The 21,465-nt window shown below is 58.7% G+C and overlaps 4 protein-coding genes across 18 annotated transcripts; 2 read left to right on the forward strand and 2 right to left on the reverse strand.

The window, feature by feature from the left end:
* Nucleotides 1-241: 241 nt before the first annotated feature.
* dennd6b (DENN/MADD domain containing 6B) lies at nucleotides 242-9,188 on the reverse strand. 10 transcript variants are annotated; one of them, XR_007489644.1, is made up of 22 exons: nucleotides 9,038-9,188; nucleotides 7,146-7,364; nucleotides 6,928-6,966; nucleotides 6,811-6,853; nucleotides 6,560-6,669; nucleotides 6,410-6,490; nucleotides 6,110-6,215; nucleotides 5,837-5,916; nucleotides 5,712-5,771; nucleotides 5,465-5,511; nucleotides 5,230-5,352; nucleotides 5,054-5,149; nucleotides 4,891-4,988; nucleotides 4,741-4,806; nucleotides 4,592-4,656; nucleotides 4,436-4,525; nucleotides 4,306-4,359; nucleotides 4,115-4,224; nucleotides 3,947-4,049; nucleotides 3,796-3,870; nucleotides 3,291-3,469; nucleotides 242-3,170 (listed from the first exon to the last, which is right to left on the reverse strand). XR_007489644.1 is itself a non-coding variant. In XM_049761519.1 (22 exons), exons 2-21 carry the CDS (start codon nucleotides 7,263-7,265, stop codon nucleotides 3,347-3,349), a joined length of 1,689 nt encoding a protein of 562 aa, XP_049617476.1. In that variant the 5' UTR covers nucleotides 7,266-7,364; nucleotides 9,038-9,188; the 3' UTR covers nucleotides 242-582; nucleotides 3,329-3,346. The 10 variants fall into 10 exon arrangements, 7 of the variants coding, with proteins under 7 accessions (XP_049617476.1, XP_049617474.1, XP_049617472.1 ...); XR_007489645.1 differs by having other exon boundaries at nucleotides 242-582; nucleotides 3,011-3,469; XR_007489643.1 differs by having other exon boundaries at nucleotides 242-1,942; nucleotides 3,011-3,469.
* On the forward strand, nucleotides 729-3,637 carry gcc1 (GRIP and coiled-coil domain containing 1). Its single transcript, XM_049761509.1, has 3 exons — nucleotides 729-1,640; nucleotides 1,727-2,092; nucleotides 2,345-3,637. Exons 1-3 carry the CDS (start codon nucleotides 729-731, stop codon nucleotides 3,167-3,169), a joined length of 2,103 nt encoding a protein of 700 aa, XP_049617466.1. The 3' UTR covers nucleotides 3,170-3,637.
* On the forward strand, nucleotides 7,863-11,885 carry lta4h (leukotriene A4 hydrolase). Its single transcript, XM_049761511.2, has 19 exons — nucleotides 7,863-8,080; nucleotides 8,724-8,854; nucleotides 8,935-9,055; nucleotides 9,234-9,302; nucleotides 9,379-9,483; nucleotides 9,575-9,627; nucleotides 9,688-9,760; nucleotides 9,835-9,975; nucleotides 10,060-10,083; nucleotides 10,160-10,230; nucleotides 10,299-10,410; nucleotides 10,475-10,619; nucleotides 10,712-10,815; nucleotides 10,885-10,955; nucleotides 11,026-11,080; nucleotides 11,163-11,258; nucleotides 11,377-11,459; nucleotides 11,541-11,645; nucleotides 11,711-11,885. The coding sequence occupies exons 1-19, from the start codon at nucleotides 7,931-7,933 to the stop codon at nucleotides 11,835-11,837; spliced, it is 1,836 nt and encodes a 611-aa protein (XP_049617468.1). The 5' UTR covers nucleotides 7,863-7,930; the 3' UTR covers nucleotides 11,838-11,885.
* On the reverse strand, nucleotides 11,708-21,443 carry LOC125992450 (protein-methionine sulfoxide oxidase mical3b). 6 transcript variants are annotated; one of them, XM_049761500.2, is made up of 33 exons: nucleotides 21,188-21,442; nucleotides 20,402-20,898; nucleotides 19,601-20,281; nucleotides 19,309-19,516; nucleotides 19,101-19,217; nucleotides 18,889-18,990; nucleotides 18,650-18,805; nucleotides 18,467-18,567; nucleotides 18,126-18,383; nucleotides 17,930-18,045; nucleotides 16,822-16,945; nucleotides 16,668-16,746; nucleotides 16,439-16,586; nucleotides 16,176-16,372; nucleotides 15,857-16,026; nucleotides 15,738-15,785; nucleotides 15,498-15,614; nucleotides 15,370-15,435; nucleotides 15,103-15,262; nucleotides 14,890-14,996; nucleotides 14,687-14,747; nucleotides 14,476-14,614; nucleotides 14,259-14,401; nucleotides 13,890-14,168; nucleotides 13,704-13,783; nucleotides 13,556-13,633; nucleotides 13,442-13,489; nucleotides 13,140-13,367; nucleotides 12,956-13,040; nucleotides 12,614-12,713; nucleotides 12,447-12,520; nucleotides 12,185-12,351; nucleotides 11,708-12,124 (listed from the first exon to the last, which is right to left on the reverse strand). In XM_049761500.2, the coding sequence occupies exons 3-32, from the start codon at nucleotides 19,871-19,873 to the stop codon at nucleotides 12,233-12,235; spliced, it is 3,981 nt and encodes a 1,326-aa protein (XP_049617457.1). In that variant the 5' UTR covers nucleotides 19,874-20,281; nucleotides 20,402-20,898; nucleotides 21,188-21,442; the 3' UTR covers nucleotides 11,708-12,124; nucleotides 12,185-12,232. The 6 variants fall into 6 exon arrangements, 5 of the variants coding, with proteins under 5 accessions (XP_049617457.1, XP_049617459.1, XP_049617455.1 ...); XM_049761502.2 differs by having other exon boundaries at nucleotides 13,704-13,780; nucleotides 19,601-20,898; XM_049761498.2 differs by having other exon boundaries at nucleotides 12,200-12,351; nucleotides 19,601-20,898.
* Nucleotides 21,444-21,465: the final 22 nt, after the last annotated feature.

Genomic DNA, 21,465 nt, shown 5'->3' on the forward strand with positions numbered 1-21,465 from the left:
TCGTGTCATTAATTTTGCCAACCCAAGAGAATAAACAAAACATTTAGAGTCGGAAACATGATCCGAGCTACAGCTGCCCTTACCTCACTTCCGGCTAAAGACAACATGGCGGCCGTCGCTTGACTTGTAAACCTCCCTCGGCATTCCGTTTTCCGCTTTCAAATGCACGAATTCAAACAGATGACCAGTTTAAACGCGAAAGGACGAACGTCTGCTGAGGCAAGAACGGGGCAGTTGGCGGTGATGCTTCGCAAAGTTGAACTTTATTCCAACTATTTGACTTTTGTTCAACTCGCAGCTGCTATGAGAGCGACACGTTGAATGAGCAGATGTGTCAACTGTCAAAGGATAATTGCTTTGAACGAGACCAGCGTCTGATAATTCATACAGATCTTTACAGACGATTCCAGTGACACAAGTATCACTTGACTGTGGTAAGTATCAATAAAGTTCTACGTCTACGTCATCAGCGTTGGGTGTCGCGGGGAGGGAGGCAATCACAAATTCAGCATGCCTAGTAACGTCAGCGACTCAGCTTCAGACTGTGTGCCTTGCCCGGAGGCACCGCAGGCAGGTGTGGCTCTGCAAGAGAGCAAGTTTATCTTTGACTCAGTGTTTGGAAAGCAAAGACCGCAAACAATCCCGCTTCTTCTGCTCGTCACACGCTGCCCTAATCCTTGCAGCGGCCCCGACGGATCCGGTCCGATCACGCCGAGGGAGTCCGAGTCATGGAAAAGTTTGCAATGAGTTTCGGGGCTGGCCCCAGCAGGAAGGAGCTTCTGGAAACGCTCGAGTCCCAGAAGAAGCAACTGGCCCAGTACCAGAGCCGCTTCAAGGATGTGGTCCACGCGTACAAGAGTCTGCTGAAGGAAAAGGAGGCCCTGGAGGCCAGTCTCAAAGTCTTGAGCACGTCTCAGGATGCAGACGTACACGGGCGGCTCTGCGGGCATGTTGTCGTCCAACAGGACTGCGGAGACGCTGCGGAAGCCCAGCCAGCGGCCAAGGACGTGCCAGAGAAAAAGGCGCCAGAAGCCGCACGTACCGACGAAGTCGCGGTGCCTCGGGACGGGGAAGCGGAACACGCAAAGGTTCAGTTGAGGAGCCAAGTGGGCACGCTCACCAGTGCGCTGGCCACCGTGACGCAAGAGAAGTCTCGCATGGAGGCCAGCTTCCAGGCCGACAAGCGGCAACTCAAGTTGGAAGTGGACCACCTGCGGGAGCGCCTCGTCGCCGCCGGTGCGCAGCAGCAGGCCGAGGTCCGCGACCTGCTGCTGCAGCTGGCGGAGAGCCGCGCTCGCGTCATCACGCAGCAGCACGAGCGCGAGCAGGAACAAAGCGACCAGCTGCAGCAGCTGCAGGAGCTGCAAAAGATCCTGCAGCACGAGCGGGACCTGCGACAGGACGCTGAGCTGCGGCTGCACGAGGCCAACTTCCTGGCGGCGGCGCACGCCGTGGATGGCGGGGCCGAGTCGGTGGTGCTCCTGAGCCAGGCCGGCGAGGAGCGCGAGCAGCCGAGGAGTAAACTGCGTGACGCCGAGGAGCGACAAAAGCAAGCGGATCCCGGGGCAGAGGGCTTACGACAGGAGCTGAGCCAGCTCAAGAACAGCCACCAGGACCAGATCCAACAGCACAAAGATGAGGTAGGTCTAGCTCAGCTCAGCTCGCCTCGCCCTGCTATGAGCCAAAGCTGCGCAGCGACGTAACGTCAGAGGTGTGTTTGGCGCAGATGTGTCGGGAGGAGGCGCGCGCTCACGCCGCAGAGCTACGGGTGGGCGCTCTGGAGCAGCGCGTGTCCGAGCTCTCGGACCTTCTGGGTTCTTGCGAGAGGGCGAGGCAGCGAGAGCAGCAGGCGGCTCAGAGGCTTCGAGAAAGGATGGCGCAGTTGGACGCTGAGAACCAAACGCTGGTCTCCAGCAGGTGTCCGGATGACTCCCAGCTGGACCTGAAGGACAAGTTGGAGAAGGTGAAGAAGTTGCTGCTGGCCGCCCAGAAGAACCCGCTCGGCGAGCCGGAACCAGTGCGAGACGCCGCCAGCCAGGAGGAGCTGCGGCAGCTCAAGGATGAGTTGGAGCGCTACAAGCTTCGAGCCAAGGTATCCATCCAGAAAGCCACCTCGGTCGGGTCCCTGTCCCGAGGGCTTCTTGAGAGTTTGTGGCAATCGCGGTGCATGGAAGACATGCAAAAACGGCTTAAGGCCTGGCCTACGAGCGCAAGGTTGGCGTTCTCGTTGGCCGTATCAGGCAAAATGGGTTGAAATTTGACCTCGCCGCCGCTAACGTCTACCACAGTAGCTAGCGACCAAAGTGAGCTGCATAAGGGTTGACGCTGAGGTCTTTCCCTGTAGGCGACGCCCAAGAGCGGCGACAACAACGCTGCCAAAGAGGGCTGCGCGGCCCGCGAGCTGGAGGAGGTCCGTGAGCAGTTGGCCGACCTCAGGGAGAAGTACATCAGCTTGCGCGTGGAGAGCGACAAGGCGGCAGCCGTGCAGCAGCGCCAGCTCCAGGAGCAGCAGCAGCGCGCAGCGGCGCTGCTGCGCTGCCAGCGGCAGGAAGCCGAACGCAACCAGACGCTCCACCGCGACCAGCTGCTGCGTCTGGAGGCTGAGCTGCACAAACAGCGGGAGCGGACCGTGGCTCTGCTGGCCGACAAGGACCGGGAGCTGGAGCTCCTGCGAGCCGCCGCCAAATCCCTGACTGAAGAGGACGTCAGCGGCCAGGAAGCGGAGGAGGAGGGGGGTGGGGAGAGGCAGGCGGACGTGATGGCGCGAGCCCTCCGGCAGGCCGCGCCCGCCCAGCCCGCGCTCCTCCTTTACGCCGAGCAGCTGGCCCGAAAGGAAGTGGAGGCGGCGGGCCTGAGGCGGCAGAAGCGCCAGCTGGAGGAGGACATCCGCCGGCTGCATGGCAAACTGGCGGCCGGCGCCCAACGCCATGATGACGAGATGCGCCAACTTCGGGCGCAGCTGGACCAGCTGAACCGCGAGCACAAGCGCGAGGGCTCCAACGTGGAGTACCTGAAGAACGTCATCTACAAGTTCCTGACGCTGCCCGACGCCAGCGGCAGGCAGCAGACGCTCAACGCCATCCTCAGCATCCTTCACTTCAGTCCGCAGGAGAAACATTGTGTCCTCAGGCAGCAGGGGGCGCCGTGGTGGAGCAGCCACACCAGATGATCTGTTTGCAAATGAACGCGTCTCTTTTTTTCCCCGCCAGTGAGATGGCAATAAATATTGACTTGTCACCAGTCAATGGGGACTTGATGGATTCCTTTCCTCCAGGTGGTCATTGGAGTACCTGTGCGTGACTTTTCCAACCGCCTTACGTTCACCGACCTGCCGTTCGTGCGTGCGTCATTGGGCCTCGAGCACGTCTTGCAGGTCTTGGGGCAGCGAGCTCACGATGGTGGCGATCAACGATTCCAGTCGCTTGAAAATGTCATCTCTCGGCTGCCCTCGCTGCCTCGCGGCTTTCGTCTGAAAAGCAGGCACAAGTCTGAGCTACTATCAACCGGATCCAAATGTCGCCTGCACACCTCGTTTGAGGCTGAGGGGGCCTCCCGAGGAGGGCAGCAAGGCGGTCACTCCACCCACATGTCACCTCGCTCGCTCGCTCGCTAATAAACAAGCTGGCAATTTGACAAACAGCGTCTACGTCTTTACGTGAAGCGCTGCAAAGGCAGGCAGGGAGGCTGTAAATTGTTTTTCTTTTTTTTTTTTTCCTAATATATATATATATATATATATACACATATACACACACACACACACACACACACACCTCAAATCAAACTCAAGCTCACCAATTTATCACGCAGCTTCAGAACCAAATCAACGATCTCCACTTCAGACTTGTCGCGAGACCATCCCGGTAGGTCCTGAGAGACACACACGAGGCTCAGCGTGGGGACAGACGGGGTGGAAAGTGCCGTCACCATGACGATGCTGGCTCACTGCCTCGCAGATGACTTCCAGGTGGAGACGCTCCAGTTTGCCAGTCATCTCTCGGAGCCGCTGGCGGTACCAGCCGTCAAAATTGGGAGACTTGAAGAACTTCCTGCGGAGACCGGGTGAGGTGAGATGAGCGAAAGCCGCTCGTCCCTCCCGCCGTGACGGCCGTACCTGTACAGTCCCGTCCGGTCGCCTCGCAGAGTGGAGGTCAGCTGAGGGCCGCCGCGCTCCAGCACGGCCATGAACTCGTCCTGACTGAAGGGGCGAATTTGCGGGGGCGTCTGCGCAAAAACCCCAGATGAGCGCACGGCCAGAGCCACACGCCCACGTCATCACGCGGGGCGGGGCAGGGCAGGGCTCACCTTCCAGGGCGTGACGGACCTCTGTGGCGGCATCAGGCTGGCCATGTAGCGCTCCTGAAAAAGGCCAAAATCATCCTTCTGTATCGGCGCAGACTCTCCGGGCAAGGGCAAAGCGAGTCATGGCTCTTACCAGCGGGATGATGAAGCTGTGAGTCAGCTCTAAAAAGTGCCTCCTCAAGATGGCGCTCTGCACCTCGGACGGCCGCCGCCTTTGGACGCCCTGCGGAGGAGGAAAGCCGACCACCGGCGTTTGACTCCTTCCTGTTGGGAAGCTGCCACCGCGTACCTTCAGCAGACGTTTGATGACCATCTTGTCTTTGAGCAGGAAGCTCTCGTAGGCCGTGAAGAAACCTGCGCAATGGGCACAGCGGGAGGGACTCAAGGCGTGCGCCTACCTGGACACAAAGCCACTTGCGCCCACACACACATACACACCGGGCTTGGCGTCTGGCGTCTTGAGTTTGGCCACTTTCTTGATCTTGAGCTGCTTCGGGACCTCGCCTGACAGGAGAGCAGAGAAGGCGATGGCGGCGGTCCATCTCAATGCTCCGTCTTTGGGTGCGGCGAAGCAACGCGCGTCATCACCTGACAGCTTGGTGTTCTCTCCCAGTCGCAGGACGTGAGGCCAGCCGTGGAAGGTCTTGATGAAGAACGGGTTGGTCACGCCCAGGATCACGTTGGGCCTGAGCAAGACGGCACGGCTCGGTTACCAACGGGGAGGCCGGCGGCGGCAGCCACTCGTACTCACGGCGCCTGCGTCCTGGTGGTGTATTCTCGGAATTCGCTGTCGTGGACCGTGAAGTAGGGACGGAAATCGCAGCAGAACTTAAGCGGAGCGATGGAGCTGAGGGTGCACGGTGACACGGGTTACAGTGACGAGCGCGCAGCGTGGCCAATCGGGCCGACCGCAATCCGGGTGGGTACCTGACGAGCGCCAAGACCATTTCCGAGGAGACGGCCGGAGACGGCGCCATGACGACCACCGGCTCGCCCAGCAGCGCCAGTTCCCACAACATCTGCAGATGGATCAGTACCGACTGGAAACACCTGCACGGGTCAGAAGGTTGGCGGACGGACGGACGGATGAATGGATGGATGGATGGATGATGTCGCCGGCGGTAGGCGAGCGGGAAGACAAGAAAGAGGAAGAGCGAGCGACCTGAAGAGGTCCAGCTCGTGCACGGAAGGCAGCGGGGTCGGCACCACCTGGAGAAGTTGAACATCCGCCGTCCAAATGGAGAGCGTCCGGCGCAACAACAGACAATTCAGAGCAGGCGACATAAAGCGGGGCAAATCTGCAGCCGTTCGCTCGCTCGCTCGCTCGCTGGGGCGCACGGACCGACCACCGTGAACATGACGGAGGTGCGCGTGCCAGAGAAGAAGCAAAACAAAGAAAATGGTCTGACCTCCTCAACCGAGTCTCTCGCTGGACTCGCCGCTTTGTCCGTCTGGCACGGAATTCGGACCTGAGGACAAAAATCAAGTCACCAGGGGTGCAAAGCACAGCTCAAATAAAACTAGTAACCCTTACCTGCAAGACCACACCCAAGAGTGGGAGATTAAAGGTCAGTCCAGCGGCCAGGAAAGGCCAGCGGTCCATCTGCTTGCACACTGCGCACAGCGGGGGGGGGGGGAAGAGAGAGAGAGAGAGAGAGAGAGAGAGAGAGAGAGAGAGAGAGAGAGAGAGAGAGAGAGAGAGAGAGAGAGAGAGAGAGAGAGAGAGAGAGAGAGAGAGAGAGAGAGAGCGAGCGATGGCAAGATCATCATGGTCACGGCCACCTGTGGGTGCGTGCGTTGACGTCACCTGTTTCCAGGCAGGGCTGAGATTTGGCGAAGAAGTCGGATGCGATGATGCGCAGCACTGAGTAGAAGAGCTGGACGAACGGCAGCCGCGACACCAGAACCAAAGACTGAAAGGCACGTCCACATCATGGCGGGTTTGACACGCGGCCATTTCAAAAAGCTCGGCTCGTTCTGCGCATCCGTGTCAAACACGAAGCCAACCGGAGCAGAGATTGGATATGAATATTCAATTCCTCGCACATTTCTTGACGAGTCCAACCTCAAGTCCCACTTTCTCCATCTCAATACCACGCTACGTCACCTTCTGGAAGTACCCTCGCTTGACCGACACGTCCTTGACTTGCCGGAAGTAGACGTAACCGTAGAAGTGCGACGTTTCGCTCTGAGGGGAGACAAGGCGGCGCCGCTGATTGGTTTGTTTTTCAGATTTCTCATCATTCTCGTGGCTTACCTGCAGGGCGGCTGGGGCATCTTGGCCGTAAAGGTCGTGGCACAGTCGGGGACGTCTGCGACCCACAGACTGGCGCATCCTGAAGCTGAACTGGGTGTCCCCGAGGCATCCTGGGGAACGAAGCCAATGGTGAACTGGCTGGCTTTCGACAGCGCTTTTCTACCTAAGCTAAAAGGTGACAGATGCTCGAACGCGCGTTGCTCGGATCAGGAAGGAGCATGCAGTCCAAGACAAGCTATGGCCACATTTACCAGAGTACGAGTCCGGGAAGGAAAGGTAACACAGGCTGCTTTTCTGGAGGCGAAACAATCAGTTGGCACATGGCAAGAGCCCTTCAAGCCCCAGGTGACCAGGTGCCATCGACTCACCTCCTTCTCGGTCAGCTTCACGTCAGGTGGGTAAACCAGCTGCAATGAAAACAGCGCATTGCAAGGAAAACCATTAAGTATACATTCACTGGTCGTGCCTGGGAGCAGAACGAGGGGAGATTGGCTCCGAGCTCGCCTCCGAGCTCAACAAGAAACACAAGAACACGTCTCATTGGAAACACATGCCATGCTACCGAAGCTAAGCTAACAGCCCGAACCTCGATGGCTTGTCCGAGCTCCAGGTCAAAGGTGACGACACACAAACACTCGAGCCACGATGAGAAACGGGCCCACGGACGTGGCCAACGGTCCGCCTCCTCGCCGTCCGGCCGGTTCATGACTACTGACGGAGCAAGCAAGCGCGACCGGTGCGTCCGAACCTCCCAGGTTCCAGCTTCCGAGTTTCAGATGACGCAGCGCCCCCCTTTGGACACCACCTGTAACGACAAAAACAGCCCCGACAACCCGTTTTTTTTTTCTTCTTTTTTTAAATAAATTTCATCGAAGCATATTACAAATTTGACAAATAGATTGGTCATCTGTAGCAATACAATACCAAAAGATTGTGATGAACAACAAATACAGAAAAATATAAAGAGAAAAGGAAAATCTACTAACGTGCTCGGGGCATAAATTGATGACATGAAAAGTATTCAATCAGCGTAAATCTCTATTGTTGCGCCGACGACTTTTCGCTTTTGGTTTGAGGGATGCCGTGACGTCACCATCGATAAACGGAAACGATATACTAAAAATGCTCAACATTAAGAAATAATTGTATCTTATCTACAAGAGTTGTCTCTCGTTTCTACGTCCATTGTTCAACCATGGGTTCAACCAATAGATAAATACATAAAACCAAACGTTGCCCTCGAGCACAAAGTCATCGTAAATGTTTTACTGTGAAAATCCGCCCAGCTGCACGTTCCGGCCTATAAGAACGCGGACTCTCGTGCGGTCGCGTTCACTTTCCATCGAGGAGGCGGACACAGTAGCAGTCAGCATGTCTCTAGATCCGTCCTCGTTCGCGTCCGCCGCGAAGTGCGTGACCCGTCACCTCAACTTGAGCCTGCACGTCGACTTCGAAAGTCGCGTTATCCGTGGGACGGTGGCCCTGACGATGGAGGCCCTGGAGGAACGCTTCTCCTCGCTGGTAACGTCGCGTCGCACCCGGATGCTGCTTGGCCTGCAGGCTAGCGGCTTTATTAACGCGTGATAGATAATACTTTATCGGTCTGAACTTTGACTGGCAGGCAGGCAGGCAGGTTCACTTGGCTTTCTCGCGCAAGGTCATTTAGGAAAACCTTTTTCATTTTTTTAAACAGACTTGTGGTCAAAAAACGAAGTTCAAAGGTGTGTCAAACAAGTGTAATAACATTCCCCAAGTGTCATTTTTACACTGTTTTTGTTTACAAAAGTAGTCAAACCATAAATCGGTTCCTAAACTAAAAGGGTTTCATATACTTATATACTGCACATAAATCTTTCACAGATAAACTGACACTAGAAGTATTTTTGAAGGTACGTGTACTATACATGTAATATAGTATATGTCTTATTTTGCGTCGTCTTTTCTTTATTTCCGATACGTACAAGCCGATCATTACAAGACTGTGACTGATGAAGTCCATAGAAATGGATGCCCAAAATATGACACATTTGTTAATCGTTGCTGGGCCAGATTAAAAACGATACTGTACTGTGACGATTTATTTTTTGAACGCACTAAGAGATCATCAGGTGTCAGGCCGGTTTCCCACGTTTTTTTTGTTTGTTTTTTTTTAAATCTGCTGCAGACTTTGGACACCCGAGACCTGAAAATCGCTTCCGTCAGTGCCAACGGGCAGGCGGCCTGTTTCACTATGGGCCCTAAACACTCCTTCAAGGGGACGCCGCTGGAGATTACGCTGCCCTTCGACCTTTCCAGGTGAGCCCTCGCACTTCCGTCGGACGAACGGCTCCCACGCTGACTACGGAGTGTGTTCAACCGGCGGGCGGACCGATCAGAGGGCAGCACGCCGTCGTGGAGGTGACTTACCAGACGTCGCCCACTGCGCCTGCGCTGCAGTGGCTCACGCCCCAACAGACTGCGGGGAAGAAACTTCCGTACCTCTTCAGTCAGTGCCAGGTGAGAGGCCGGCTAGCCAGCCGTTAAGCCTTGCGTCACGGTGCCGGTTGCTTGCTTCACTTCCCCCTCGCCATGTCGTCTTGCCTCATAAGCAGCAGCAGCAGCAGCAGCAGCGTCCGGTTTCCTCTGTTGTCATGACGTGGAGGGTTTTTCTTTTTTTTTTGGTGCTGGTGTGCAGGCTCATCACTGCAGGAGTATGCTGCCTTGTCAGGACACTCCGGCCATCAAGCACACGTACTACGCTCAGGTCGGGTTCGCGCGCATGCACGGAGGGAGAGAGTGAGAGGCAGACAAACCAACCTCGCGGTGTGCGCCGTTGGCAGGTGTCAGTCCCCAAGGACTTGGTGGCAGCCATGAGCGCACTGCCAGACGGTCAGCGCGTGGACCCCGGGGATGCCAATCGCACCATCTTCCGCTTCAGACAGAACGTAAGCTGCCGACGGACGGCTCCTATCTCCAAAAAGTTGACACGTCGCTTTACTGGACTTTTGATTGTTGCGCTTTTGCCTGCGAGCTCAGGTGGCCATGCCGTCCTACCTGATTGCCTTGGTGGTGGGCGCTCTGGAAAGCAGGTATGTTGGAGTGCAGGTGCAGCTCCGGGTTCACACTTGTGACGCGTGCTTTCTTTTTAGGCAAATCGGGCCCCGGTCCAGGGTCTGGTCCGAGGCGGAGTACGTGGACCGAGCGGCGTTTGAGTTCTCTGAGGTGCGTCCCCCGCCGCTCGCTGGCTCGCTGGCTCGCCTGGCCCGCCGCTCACTAAACGCCGTAGCACCCTTCAGACGGAGGTCATGTTGAAGACGGCAGAGGACCTGGCCGGCCCCTACGTTTGGGGGCACTACGATATTTTGGTCCTGCCGCCATCCTTTCCGTACGGCGGCATGGAAAACCCTTGCCTCACCTTTGCCACGCCCACGCTACTGGTGAGCACACGCTGTGGGTCCCGCGCGCGCACGCGCTTAGTAGACTTATTTAGGTTATTTTGACATTCTGCGTTGCGCCGGCAGGCTGGAGACAAGTCTCTGTCCAACGTAAGTGGCTCAAACGTCTCATCCCGTCCTCACTAGTGTGGAAAAGTGTCGAGGTCATCCTATTCCCCGCCGCCAGGTGATCGCTCACGAGATCTCTCACAGCTGGACAGGAAACCTGGTGACCAACGAGACCTGGGAACACTTCTGGTTAGTCGCTCATGTGCCGGCCGGCCGGCCTGCCAGAACAGGACAGGACAGGTGTTGATTTTTGGCAGGCTGAACGAGGGTCACACGGTGTACCTGGAGAGGATGATCGGCAGGCGTCTGGAGGGGGAAGCCTTCCGCCAGTTCAAGGCCATGGGCGGCTGGAAGGACCTGCAGGACTCCGTAAGACCCGACGCCGCCTCGACGCCAGCCGCCATCGTCTTGACGTGTGTGTGTGGCGCGACAGGTTAGCACCTTTGGAGCAACAAACCCCCTGACCAAGCTGATCCCCAGTCTGCGGGACGTGGACCCGGACGACGCCTTCTCCTCCGTCCCGTACGAGAAAGGCTTTGCTCTTCTGTACCACCTGGAGGAACTCCTGGGGGGTCCCGGTAAGTCACTGGCACGACACCACCGTCGCACGCGGCCGGCGGCCACCCGCTCGCTTTCCTTGTGGACGACTTGTCCCGCTTGTCTCCTCCAGAGGTCTTTATGGGCTTCGTCAAATCGTACATCCAGATGTTTGCCTACAGGAGCGTCACCACGGAGCAGTGGAAAGACTTCCTGTTCACATACTTTAAAGACAAGGTGAGGCAGAGCAGAGGACTGTTTACGTCGCGAGCGAGCTCCACTGCACGGCTTTTTTTTGTCTGGCAGGTCGATGTCCTGAACAAGGTGGACTGGAACGCATGGATGTTCAGCCCCGGGATGCCGCCGCTCAAGCCGCAGTGAGGATCCTCCAGGCAGGCTACTGCGCTCCCGTGCCACACGTTCTCTCCTTTCTTCTTCTTCTTCCAGCTACGACACCACCCTGGCGGACGCCTGCATCGCTCTTTGTCAACGATGGGTCCAGGTGAGACTCGGGTGGGGCCCCATTCCTTTGTTTGCTTTTCACGCGCAGGCAGGTAAGAGCCCTTTCTCGGTTCTCATTCCAGGCTGGAGAGCGAGACTTGAGCGGCTTCGGCGCCTCAGATGTGGACGAGCTGTCGTCTCATCAGCTGGTGGAGTTCTTGTCTCTTCTTCTGCAGGAGGTAAAACCGGAGCTCCTGCGACAAGGAGTTAGTTGAAGACGGGAAGGCCACACCCGGTGGGCACCTTTGTGAGCGCTTGAGGGAGGGGCCCGCTTGAGTCCGCTCTGCTCCCTTTCAGGAGCCGCTCCCTTTGAGCCACGTGAAGAAGATGCAGGAGGTGTACCATCTCAACGCTTGCATGAACTCGGAGGTCCGCTTCAGGTGGGTTGCCCGCCCGCCGGCCGGCCGGCTTGCCCAGCGTGACGTTCGCCGCGCCCAGACCATCCGCCGTTCTGTGCCCAGGTGGCTGCGACTGTGCGTGCGGTCCCGCTGGGAGGAGGCGGTCCCTGCGGCGTTCCGGATGGCCACCGAGCAGGGCAGGATGAAATTCACGCGTCCGCTTTTCAGGTACGGGAGGGAGCGCTTCGGCGTCGACGCGTCGGGTGACGGGACGGCCGTTTTGCCTCCTACAGGGAGCTGTTCAACTTTGAAAAGTACCGGGAGGAAGCCGTGCGAGTGTTCCTCAATCACCGGGCCGCCATGCACCCGGTGACCTCAGGACTGGTGGCCAAAGACCTGAAGGTGTCAGCGGAGCAGTAGAACAGCCACACTAGTAGCAGCCAATAAAGAAGGGCTTTGGTGTGAAAAGCGCCGTTGTCTTCATTTGCCTTTTGAAACAGGAAGTTGCACTTTGGTGGTGGCGAAAGGGGGGGTGATGACACTCACTTAGCGTATTCGTTGGTGGCTGTGGTAAGAGAAGTGTCCTTTGATATGTAACGCCTTGGGTCAACTCTTCTCTTTCTTCATTTGGGGTCAACTGTTCCTTTTTAGCGGAGTTCCATCCAAGGCTTGCGCTTTGAAAAGCCATGCTCTCCGCGAAGGGGTGTCTGGAAGGAGGAGACGTTGTAGAAGGACAAACACTTGCGGTCGGTCGGTCGGTCGGTCACCTGGCGCACGCCGACCTTGTTTTGAGAGCGGGCGGCTCAGGGCCGGTCCTAGCTGAGCCTTTGCTCCTCCAGTAGCGGCACCAAGGCCTTCCTGCGCTCAAGCACCTCCAGCATCTCCTCCAGGATGGCGCGCTCCTGCAGCAGCTCCCGGTCATCCTTCAGCCGGTCTGTCGCAAGGAAAGGCAGCAGCGTAGCGTGCCGGGCGGGCACTTGGGGCACCGCTTTCACCCGGCCGGCCGGCCGGCATTGTGGTTCAACTCACCGTCTAGCATCATCCGCTCGCGAAGCTCCTGCTGGAGTCGGCTCTGTTGGTCTTCCAGCTGCAGTTCCCGCGCGCTGAAGCGGCAAAAGTCACAATCACAACAAAGCTGCCCGCCCGCTCGCTCGCTCACTCGCTCGCTCGCCGGCCCGCCGTCGTGGCTCACGTACTAAATGCCGAGCTCCGACTCGTATCGGGCCAGGGCGTTCTTCTGCTGGACCAATTGGAACCAAAGCTGCATAAAGCTGCTTTTGTCGTCACCGCACGCTCCTGCGCACAGCACACACGCACACAACATCGTGTTTTGTTGTTTTGCCATGAGACAGACGTCTTTTATTGACGTCTCTCGTGGGCAAGGCTCTTTTGCCCGGCCGGCGGCTCGCTCTAGGGAGTTGCGCTCTGCTGGCGTCGACATTGAGATGCTGAGTGCGCGCGCATGTTTAGCTCCCCAAAATGCAATTGATTTGAAAGGCTGCATGAAAAAAAAAAAAAATGAAGCTGGTAGCGATCACCTCGGAGACTTTGCTCCAGCGCCACTCCTTGGGCCTCCAGACGTCGCTGCTCCTCCTCCACCAGCTGCAGTTGCCACTGGATCAGCTGAAGAACAAAAGAAAAGGTCAAGCGCTCTGTGCGGGCGGGGAATCCTCGCTCGCCAGCGCCTCCGTCCGTCCGCCCGCCCGCCGCGCCCTAACCCACCTGAGCTCGGCGTAGCCTCTCGAGTTGCCGCCGCTTGGCTCGTCGGCGGCCGCTCCTCTCCGGCCGACGGCGCTCCGTCGGCCGAGGTGCCTCGTCCGGGCGGAACAGGCTCTCGGGCACGCTGAGGCTGGACGGCTCCCGGGGACGGACCAGAACGCCCGCCACCTCGGTGGCACAGGACGAGCGGCCGTCCGAGTCCGGGGGAGGGTGGCGCCGTGGCCAACGCTCCTGCCAAAACGTATTTGTTTTTTGTGAGCTTCGGCAGGTGGCGGTGAGCACACGCGCGGTCTTCCTACCCTGACCTTGGGAAACGCTGGCCTGAAAGCCAGAGCGTGGGGAACGTAGGCAGGCTGAGGACGAGCAAAGCCGTCAGCGTCCGAGACGGGCTGGGGATGAGCGCGAGCGCCGTGCTTTACCTGCGCCACCGCCACGTCCCGCTCTCTGATGCAAAGTTTCTCCAAGCGAGCTGCCATGTCCAGGGTCTCCAGATGCAGCTGCAAACAGCCAAAGAAAGCGGCCATTTCACCAATGAGCGTCAAAATGCCTTATTGTCACGCTTCTTACGTTCTTGCGGGCTTCCGGCGAGCATTTGCGCTGGGCGGTCCACCAGCCAGCGTCGTGCGTGTGATGAAGGAGTGGCTCTACTGGGGGGGGTGGGGGGGAGGCAAACCATGACATGGCTGTGGTGCTTTAGTCAACTCCATCGGCGGCGGCACACCGGAAGAGTGACGTCCCGCAGCAACACGGTACCTGGTCGGCCAGCCTCTTTGGTCTTGGCCCCGGTCCTGGAAAACACAGCCTTCCACAGCGCCCTGGCCCCGCCCCCTTCCGCTTGCCGTTCGACATGTTGGCAACGGCCATTGGATTCTTCGGGCCACGCCCCCTCAACACATTCCGCCAGCGGAGCTTCTTTCTCCGAGGGGGATGGCCAACGCACGGAGGAGGCGGAGTCCACCTTGGTGACGAAAGAAGCGGTGGAGGGCGTGTCGCGCCAGGCCGGAGTCTCGCCCGGCGCCGCTGTGCCGGTGTCTGCCCAGAGCAATTCGTTTAAAGAAAGAAAGAAAGAAAGAAAGATTGCCCAACGAGGCCCAACGGCGGCCCAAATGTCTTGGCACTGACCGTCGCTGGATTCTTCCTCACTGACTGGCTGGTCTTCCTCTCGTTCATCCTCTTCCTGACAACCCGTCAGCCGCAGGCCGTCCTCAAGAGCCTCCTCCCACGCCGCTTGGTACGTCGGCGAGACCGGAGTGTCTGCCTCTGAACTGAAGGCAGAGCAGGTGTGCAGCTATTTTCTTTTCTTTTCTTTTCTTTTGCTTTCTTTTCTTTTGACAGTCACCTCAAAGTCTGGTCGTCTGTGCTCAGGTTGAAACAGGCCAGGAACTCCTCAGAGACCTCCTCTTCAGAGATCTCCTCGGCCTCCAGGCGCTCCGCCTTGTCGTTCTCCAACTCGATTCGCTCCGGCGTGAGTGAAAACACTGCGCAGGTCAGACAGGAGTCATTCCGGGGTGCCAAGGCCTTGGGGTTAAGGTTGAGCTCCTTGAGCTCACCTGACAAGCGGCGATGCTCTGTTGCCACGGAAGAGTCTCCAGATGACAGCAGCAGTGACGTCTGCCACAGAGAAAGGCCATTTTCAAATCCCGTGTCACGGGCTACTTTGTCACATGCAAAGAACGTTTGGGCTTGTTTTCCTGTCCTGTCCTCGCCCCGCCCCGCCCCGCCCCGCGTATTCAGAGCTTCAATGTGCGCTTACACAAGATGGCCGCTGAGTTCTGTCGCACGACACCATTCGGTCGGGCTTTGGCGCCGACGGACCGGCACAAGCGGACGGCTCGCATTGCCGCGGACACGAAAACTTCCCTGAGAAGGACACACAAATCAGGTCAATCACGTCAACAAACAAGCACTGCCCCAAAAAGTGTGGAAACGCCCCGCAGCCCAACCTTTGACCCGTTCACATGCTCACCGGTGGCGGCGTGGAATCGGTAGGCGGCAATTCTGAGCGTGCTCCGACACACGTGGCACGCGAAGCAGCTTCGGTGAAAGAAATGCCCTTCGGCGCTCAGACGCTCCATCACGTAAACTTTTTGGCGGCAGAAGAAACACACGTCGCTGGCGCAGGCCGTCTACAGACACGTGCGCGTGCGCACACACACACACACACACATGCACACACACTTGTGGTTAAGCACAGACGCAGGCCTTGGCGGGGAGGAGGTGGGCGCATTTCTACCGGATGCCGGCGGTCAGCCACGGGCAGAGAGTCCGCTTTCTGCTCGGAGCCCAGCGTCCGCTGGCCCTGATGTCAAACACGACACGTTCCAAGACTGACAGGGACAGGCACGCGCCCAAGGAACGTACCAAAGAAGAAGAGGAGGAGGACCCGTGGCCCAGTTTGGCCTGCAGCAGGCGGGCCATCAAACGGACACGGGGGCCGGGAGCCTCGGCGATGGCGTCGTCAGCGGCCGGCTCGTGCCACTGGACGGACATGCAAAAGCTAAGGTCTTTTGTTTGCACCGTGTGACGTTAGACAATACGCGGGCAACAAACAACAGTTTTTTGAGTTGTCACACGCTGCGGTGGAAAAAAAAAAAAAGTTACCCGCTGTTGGTCTCGGTGGCACCGTTGGCTGGGCCGGCTCCTGTTCTCCTGAGGAGGAGACGACGCGCGCTCAGAGGTGTCGCTGCCGGAAAAAGCCTGCAAACGGAGGGCGTTGCTACCTTTGACATTTGCTGCCGTGACAGATCGAGTCCAAGTTGGCTCAGGAGGGAGGCCGGGGTCACCGAGGCCGCTCGGACCTGGGAATCCTGGGACAGCCAGACTGTAGACGGGCGCAGCGGTGACGCGGCAGAATGGCTCTGGTGCCTCTCGAAGTCCTCGCCTATGGCTCCTACACCAACCATCCGAACAATTGCACGAGTGAGATTCCGAGCGCTGCCTTTGTTGAATGGAGCGGGCGGGCCGCAAACAAGTGAGCGGGGTGAGGACATGGGCCAGCACAGCAGCACATTGTGGACAACCTTTTGCTTTTGGTCTCACCCAAAGAAGGCGGGTCATCCCGTAGCAGCTGGTAGAGTTGACTGAGGTACATGACCATGGACAGCGCGTCCGGTTCTGCTGCCGAAGTCATCTCTTCCACCGTCATCAGCGGCGAAATTCCCAACTCTCGCTCGCACACGTCAAACGCCAAGCCAACGTTGTGGTGGTGCGCCGCGGGGTTCAGCGACTCAAAGTCTCTGCGGACGCACCACGGCGAGTCATTTGGACGGCACGAGATTCCTCCCCCCCCCTGATTTCCTTACATAAGTTGGGGTCTGTGGCGGTGGAGCAGGGCGCACAGAGCCAAGCCGCTCTTCCACGACGCCGTCAGGTCGCTGACGGCGACGCCGGGGTAACCCACCGTCTGCAGCCGACACCACGCCAAAAGCCGATTGGACTCGGAGAGCGACTCTGGTCGTAGCCGAAACACACGCAACGGTGACGCCTACCGTCCGCCGCCAGAGCACAAACGCAAACGGAGGGGAGACTCACCTGGTATCGGCGGCGGCAACGCTCCCACCATTTCCGGCTCTTGTCCCGCGTTCTCCTCCGTGTCGAGCAAATGTCTCACCTGGACACGGAGCGGATGACGTCAAGCTCGCTGAAGAGTTTGTTTGCTTGTTTGTCCGTGTTCTCATTCAAGTACTTGATCAGGTGTGACGCTCAGGCAGATGTTGACGTAGCGACTCGACGGGTCCAGAGAGTACAAAGAAAAGTTCTTCTGCATGTTTTCAGGCGTGGTCTGAGCCAAGAAACGGTACAGACTCTCTCTGCAAACAGACAGGCGTCACATCAAGGCAGACGGACGGACAAGTAAGCAAGCAAGCAAGCAGGCAGGCAGGCAGGCAGGCAGGCAGGCAGGCAGGCAGGCAGGCAGGCAGGCAGGCAGGCAGGCAGGCAGGCAGGCAGGCAGGCAGGCAGGCAGGCAGGCAGGCAGGCAGGCAGGCAGGCAGGCAGGCAGGCAGGCAGGCAGGCAGGCAGGCAGGCAGGCAGGCAGGCAGGCAGGCAGGCAGGCAGGCAGGCAGGCAGGCAGGCAGGCAGGCAGGCAGGCAGGCAGGCAGGCAGGCAGGCAGGCAGGCAGGCAGGCAGGCAGGCAGGCAGGCAGGCAGGCAGGCAGGCAGGCAGGCAGGCAGGCAGGCAGGCAGGCAGGCAGGCAGGCAGGCAGGCAGGCAGGCAGGCAGGCAGGCAGGCAGGCAGGCAGGCAGGCAGGCAGGCAGGCAGGCAGGCAGGCAGGCAGGCAGGCAGGCAGGCAGGCAGGCAGGCAGGCAGGCAGGCAGGCAGGCAGGCAGGCAGGCAGGCAGGCAGGCAGGCAGGCAGGCAGGCAGGCAGGCAGGCAGGCAGGCAGGCAGGCAGGCAGGCAGGCAGGCAGGCAGGCAGGCAGGCAGGCAGGCAGGCAGGCAGGCAGGCAGGCAGGCAGGCAGGCAGGCAGGCAGGCAGGCAGGCAGGCAGGCAGGCAGGCAGGCAGGCAGGCAGGCAGGCAGGCAGGCAGGCAGGCAGGCAGGCAGGCAGGCAGGCAGGCAGGCAGGCAGGCAGGCAGGCAGGCAGGCAGGCAGGCAGGCAGGCAGGCAGGCAGGCAGGCAGGCAGGCAGGCAGGCAGGCAGGCAGGCAGGCAGGCAGGCAGGCAGGCAGGCAGGCAGGCAGGCAGGCAGGCAGGCAGGCAGGCAGGCAGGCAGGCAGGCAGGCAGGCAGGCAGGCAGGCAGGCAGGCAGGCAGGCAGGCAGGCAGGCAGGCAGGCAGGCAGCCAGGCAGAACACCTCTCAGCCAGGAGGTCCAGGGGAAAATCTCCTTGGCACCACCGACGAATCATCCAAGACGCGTCCAGGGCGGCCAGGAAGCCGCGGGCGACGCCCGTTCCCATCGGCCAGAAGGGCTGCCGACAGAGACGGACGGACGGGTAGTGCGGCTCCGCCCCCTGGCCCAGCCCCCGGCCCAGCCCCCGGCCCGGCCTACCTCTAGCAAGCTGTCCCCCACCAGCGTGACCAGCAGTCGGTGCCCTCGGCGCCAGCGGACCATGGCGGCGTTCTCCGACGCGTACATGGACGTGAAGTCAAACATGGCCACGTCCGGGCGGCCGTAGTGGTTGATGGCAAAGTCCAGAGACGGAAGCTGCCCGTCGGTGGAGAAGTCGGCGGCCGTGCGGGCAAAAGCCTGCAAAGCCTTCTGGTCCACGTTATTTCGAGAGAGGAGCAGCTCCGTGTCAGCAAAGTCCTGGCAAACAACCAAAGACCCAAAGGCAAACGTTGAAGTGAATGGCATCAGACAGAGAGGAGGAAAGCAACAGCTTGCGCCACCTGTAAAATGACTCCTTTGTGGAGCAGGCTGCGTTTCTTGGCCGTCATGACAAAGTAGTGTGTGTCGTCTTTGTAGTACACCAGGTTCTCCAGGTCCACGCCTGCCATACATTGCTCACCATTTGACTGTGCTGCCGTCAGAACGAAAGCCCAAACGGGCCTCGGAGTGAGAAGGGTTCTTACCGGTTTGCTGCCGGAGGTCCTGGAAGAACCGCTGGTTGAAGATGGACGCCACGCCGCCGATCTCCTGCACTCTGGCCTCGGCGCGAGTGTTTCGGTTTTTGAAATTGGCGGTGACGGCGATGGCCAGCTTGCCGCGGAACTCTTTGCGCCGAAAACCTGCGGGCACAGGGCGTGGCTTGCGGCCGGGTTCTCACCTTTGGACACCTTTGCTCACATTCGGCAGCGGCGGCGCAGCGCACCGGGCAAAGTGTTCCTGCGACCGTCCGCTCCCACGATGACGTCAAACTGCAGCCCATTGACGGCGTGGGACTTTGGCCATGCCTCCAGCGTCCAGCCCACCCCTGGAAAGAGACGGGAAGCCCGCCCGACTGACGTCGACAGACGGAATCGGGAACGCAGGCGCTCAAGCCGCGAGAGACGAGGGCACGGACGGGCTGGGAGTTTGTCTCACCGCCCGGGCGCTGGTCACCAGGCGGCTCCAGCACACCCTTAAACTCCACGTTGACGTAAACTTCCACGCCGAGCAGCAGCGCCACCTTGAGTAGAACCAGCTGAAGTTGACGAATACCTGCGCACGCCAAAGAGCTGAGGGCAAAGCGGCGGCGCCACCGCTACGGGAAAGCGAGCGCCCGGAGGCGGCGCAGCGGCGACTCGCTCACTGATGTGGTCGATGGAGCCGGCGCAGAACTTCCCGTAGAACTTCTTGGCGCCGAGTCCCCGCAGGTCGTGGATGGCGAAGGGCCAGAGGTGGAGCACGTTGTTCCTGGAAAAGGCGTCCCTCTTCTCCAGGACCACCACGCGAGCGCCCAGGAAGCTCAACTCCACTGCCGCGCGCAGGCCGCAGGGCCCCGCCCCGATCACGGCGCACTAGCCAACAGCAGTCACGGCATCGTCACACGGCACGGGTTTGCCCGCCTGCCCGCCCACTCGCTCGGGGTTTGTGGGACGTACCGTGGCGTCGCGGCAGGCTCGGTTCTGCAGGTATTCCTGCCGGGAAGCCCGGCGCTCCAGCTTGCTCCACAAGGCGTTGGCCTTCCAATACGCCAGACGCCGTCTGATGGCCCGGTAGAGCGGATGCTCGTTGCTGCGCCGATCGGCGTCCAGGTCCAGGTGCAGGTGCTCGCACAGTTGGTGGAAGGAATGCAGCGCCGCCCTGCAGGTGGATGCTGAAACAAACTCATCAAACAACACCTGAGCCTTTTCCCGCCGTGACTCGTTTCCCATGGCGAGAGAAAGGAGCGCGGGAGGGAGGACCAAGGTGGCGAGGACGGCCACCACGGAACGGAGGCTTTACGTCAGAACGGCACGCACAGACGGAAGGAAAGAAGGAAGGAAAGAAGGAAAGAAGGAAGGAAGGAAGGAAGGAAGGAAGGAAGGAAGGAAGGAAGGAAGGAAGGAAGGAAGGAAGGAAGGAAGGAAGGAAGGAAGGAAGGAAGGAAGGAAGGAAGGAAGGAAGGAAGGAGTGGACAGGTGGCTCCTCCGACCTCTACAAGCGGTTTGACACAAATATGGAGAGTTCTCCTTGGAGAGCGAAAACAAGCGCAAATGCAACAAAAACAAGTGCGCTCACGTCTCCGAGGCTGCTTGTGAACATCTTGAAATCCAGGTCGCTGTGCAGACTGCGGCGCTAATCTGTGCGCGTAAACGAGCTTAAGATGAGCTGCATGCAGGCTGTCTACTTGCAACGCTCCGCCACTTGCACCAGCAAAAAGAGAAACAGCCAGCGTCTCGATTCACGTGGCGCTGTCTCACCTGCAGCCGAGCGAGCGAGCGAGCGAGCGAGACCTCAAGTCTCACGAGATGCCGCCCGTAAACGTGTGCCTGTTAGAGTTTACAGATGATCTTGAGCGTATGATTATGTTGGAATGTAACCTGTAATAAATAACCGAGCTTGTCCCGTCCTACACAAGGTCGTAAAACACCCCCTGCTATGCTTTGACTAGAGGTCAAGGGCTTTCTCTCCATCCAGTCCACCCACTCTCACCCCCACCCTGTTTCTCTCAATAATGCTCTTGCAAGAGACCTGAGTCAGACCTCATTCGATCATCGCTGAATGACTCTCCATTTGCAAATGCTTAAAAAGGCCATACTGTCTCCCCCGTGGGGTTCTTGCAAAAATAAGTTAGAGTGAGCATCACTCTAACACTGCCCACTTTGACGTTTGGCTTTCAATTCTTGGAAGTCACTATTGCTGTTGTTGGGCTCCCCGACGGTTCCAACCGCTGCAGGTAGATGGCGCTGAGTCCGTTCTGCAAGCGAGAGAGCAGACAATGAAGCGGCGGAGACGAGCCACTGGATGGCGCTAAGCTGCTACTCCATCGCAACTCGGCAAAAATGCAACGAAATGTATGTTTACATGGAGGATGAATATTATACAGGTGCTCAAGGGCGATCGATATAGTTTGAGAACGTTCATAGGTACTTTTCTTGAATCGATTTGGTAACTCAATCTCCAAAGAAGAGGAAAAGACCCAATGACTAAAAAGTGTTTCACTTGTTTTCCCCAAAAAGAACCAAATATGACTTGGAGTGTGTCACCTGTTGGAAATGAACCTGGTGGAGACATTTCCCTTTGACCACAACGTGTTCACACTTGGTCAGTTTGTCAACGTATGAGCAACGTGTCTGTCGAAAACGTCTTTGCTGGCTCGCAGGTTGCCCCGGCTCGACTCGGTTCGGCTCGGCACGTCGTCGTCGTCTTTGCTTGTTGTCGATGCTTCAGCGTTCTCAAGCGAAAGCGCAAGCGGCAACGCCTGCCTGCCTGCCTGCCGCGCTCATTAGCGCAGGTGGTAGCCGTACGGAAGCCGCGACAGGGA

The sequence above is a fragment of the Syngnathus scovelli genome, chromosome 22, assembly GCF_024217435.2.
Source record: "Syngnathus scovelli strain Florida chromosome 22, RoL_Ssco_1.2, whole genome shotgun sequence".
Lineage (NCBI taxonomy): Eukaryota > Metazoa > Chordata > Actinopteri > Syngnathiformes > Syngnathidae > Syngnathus > Syngnathus scovelli.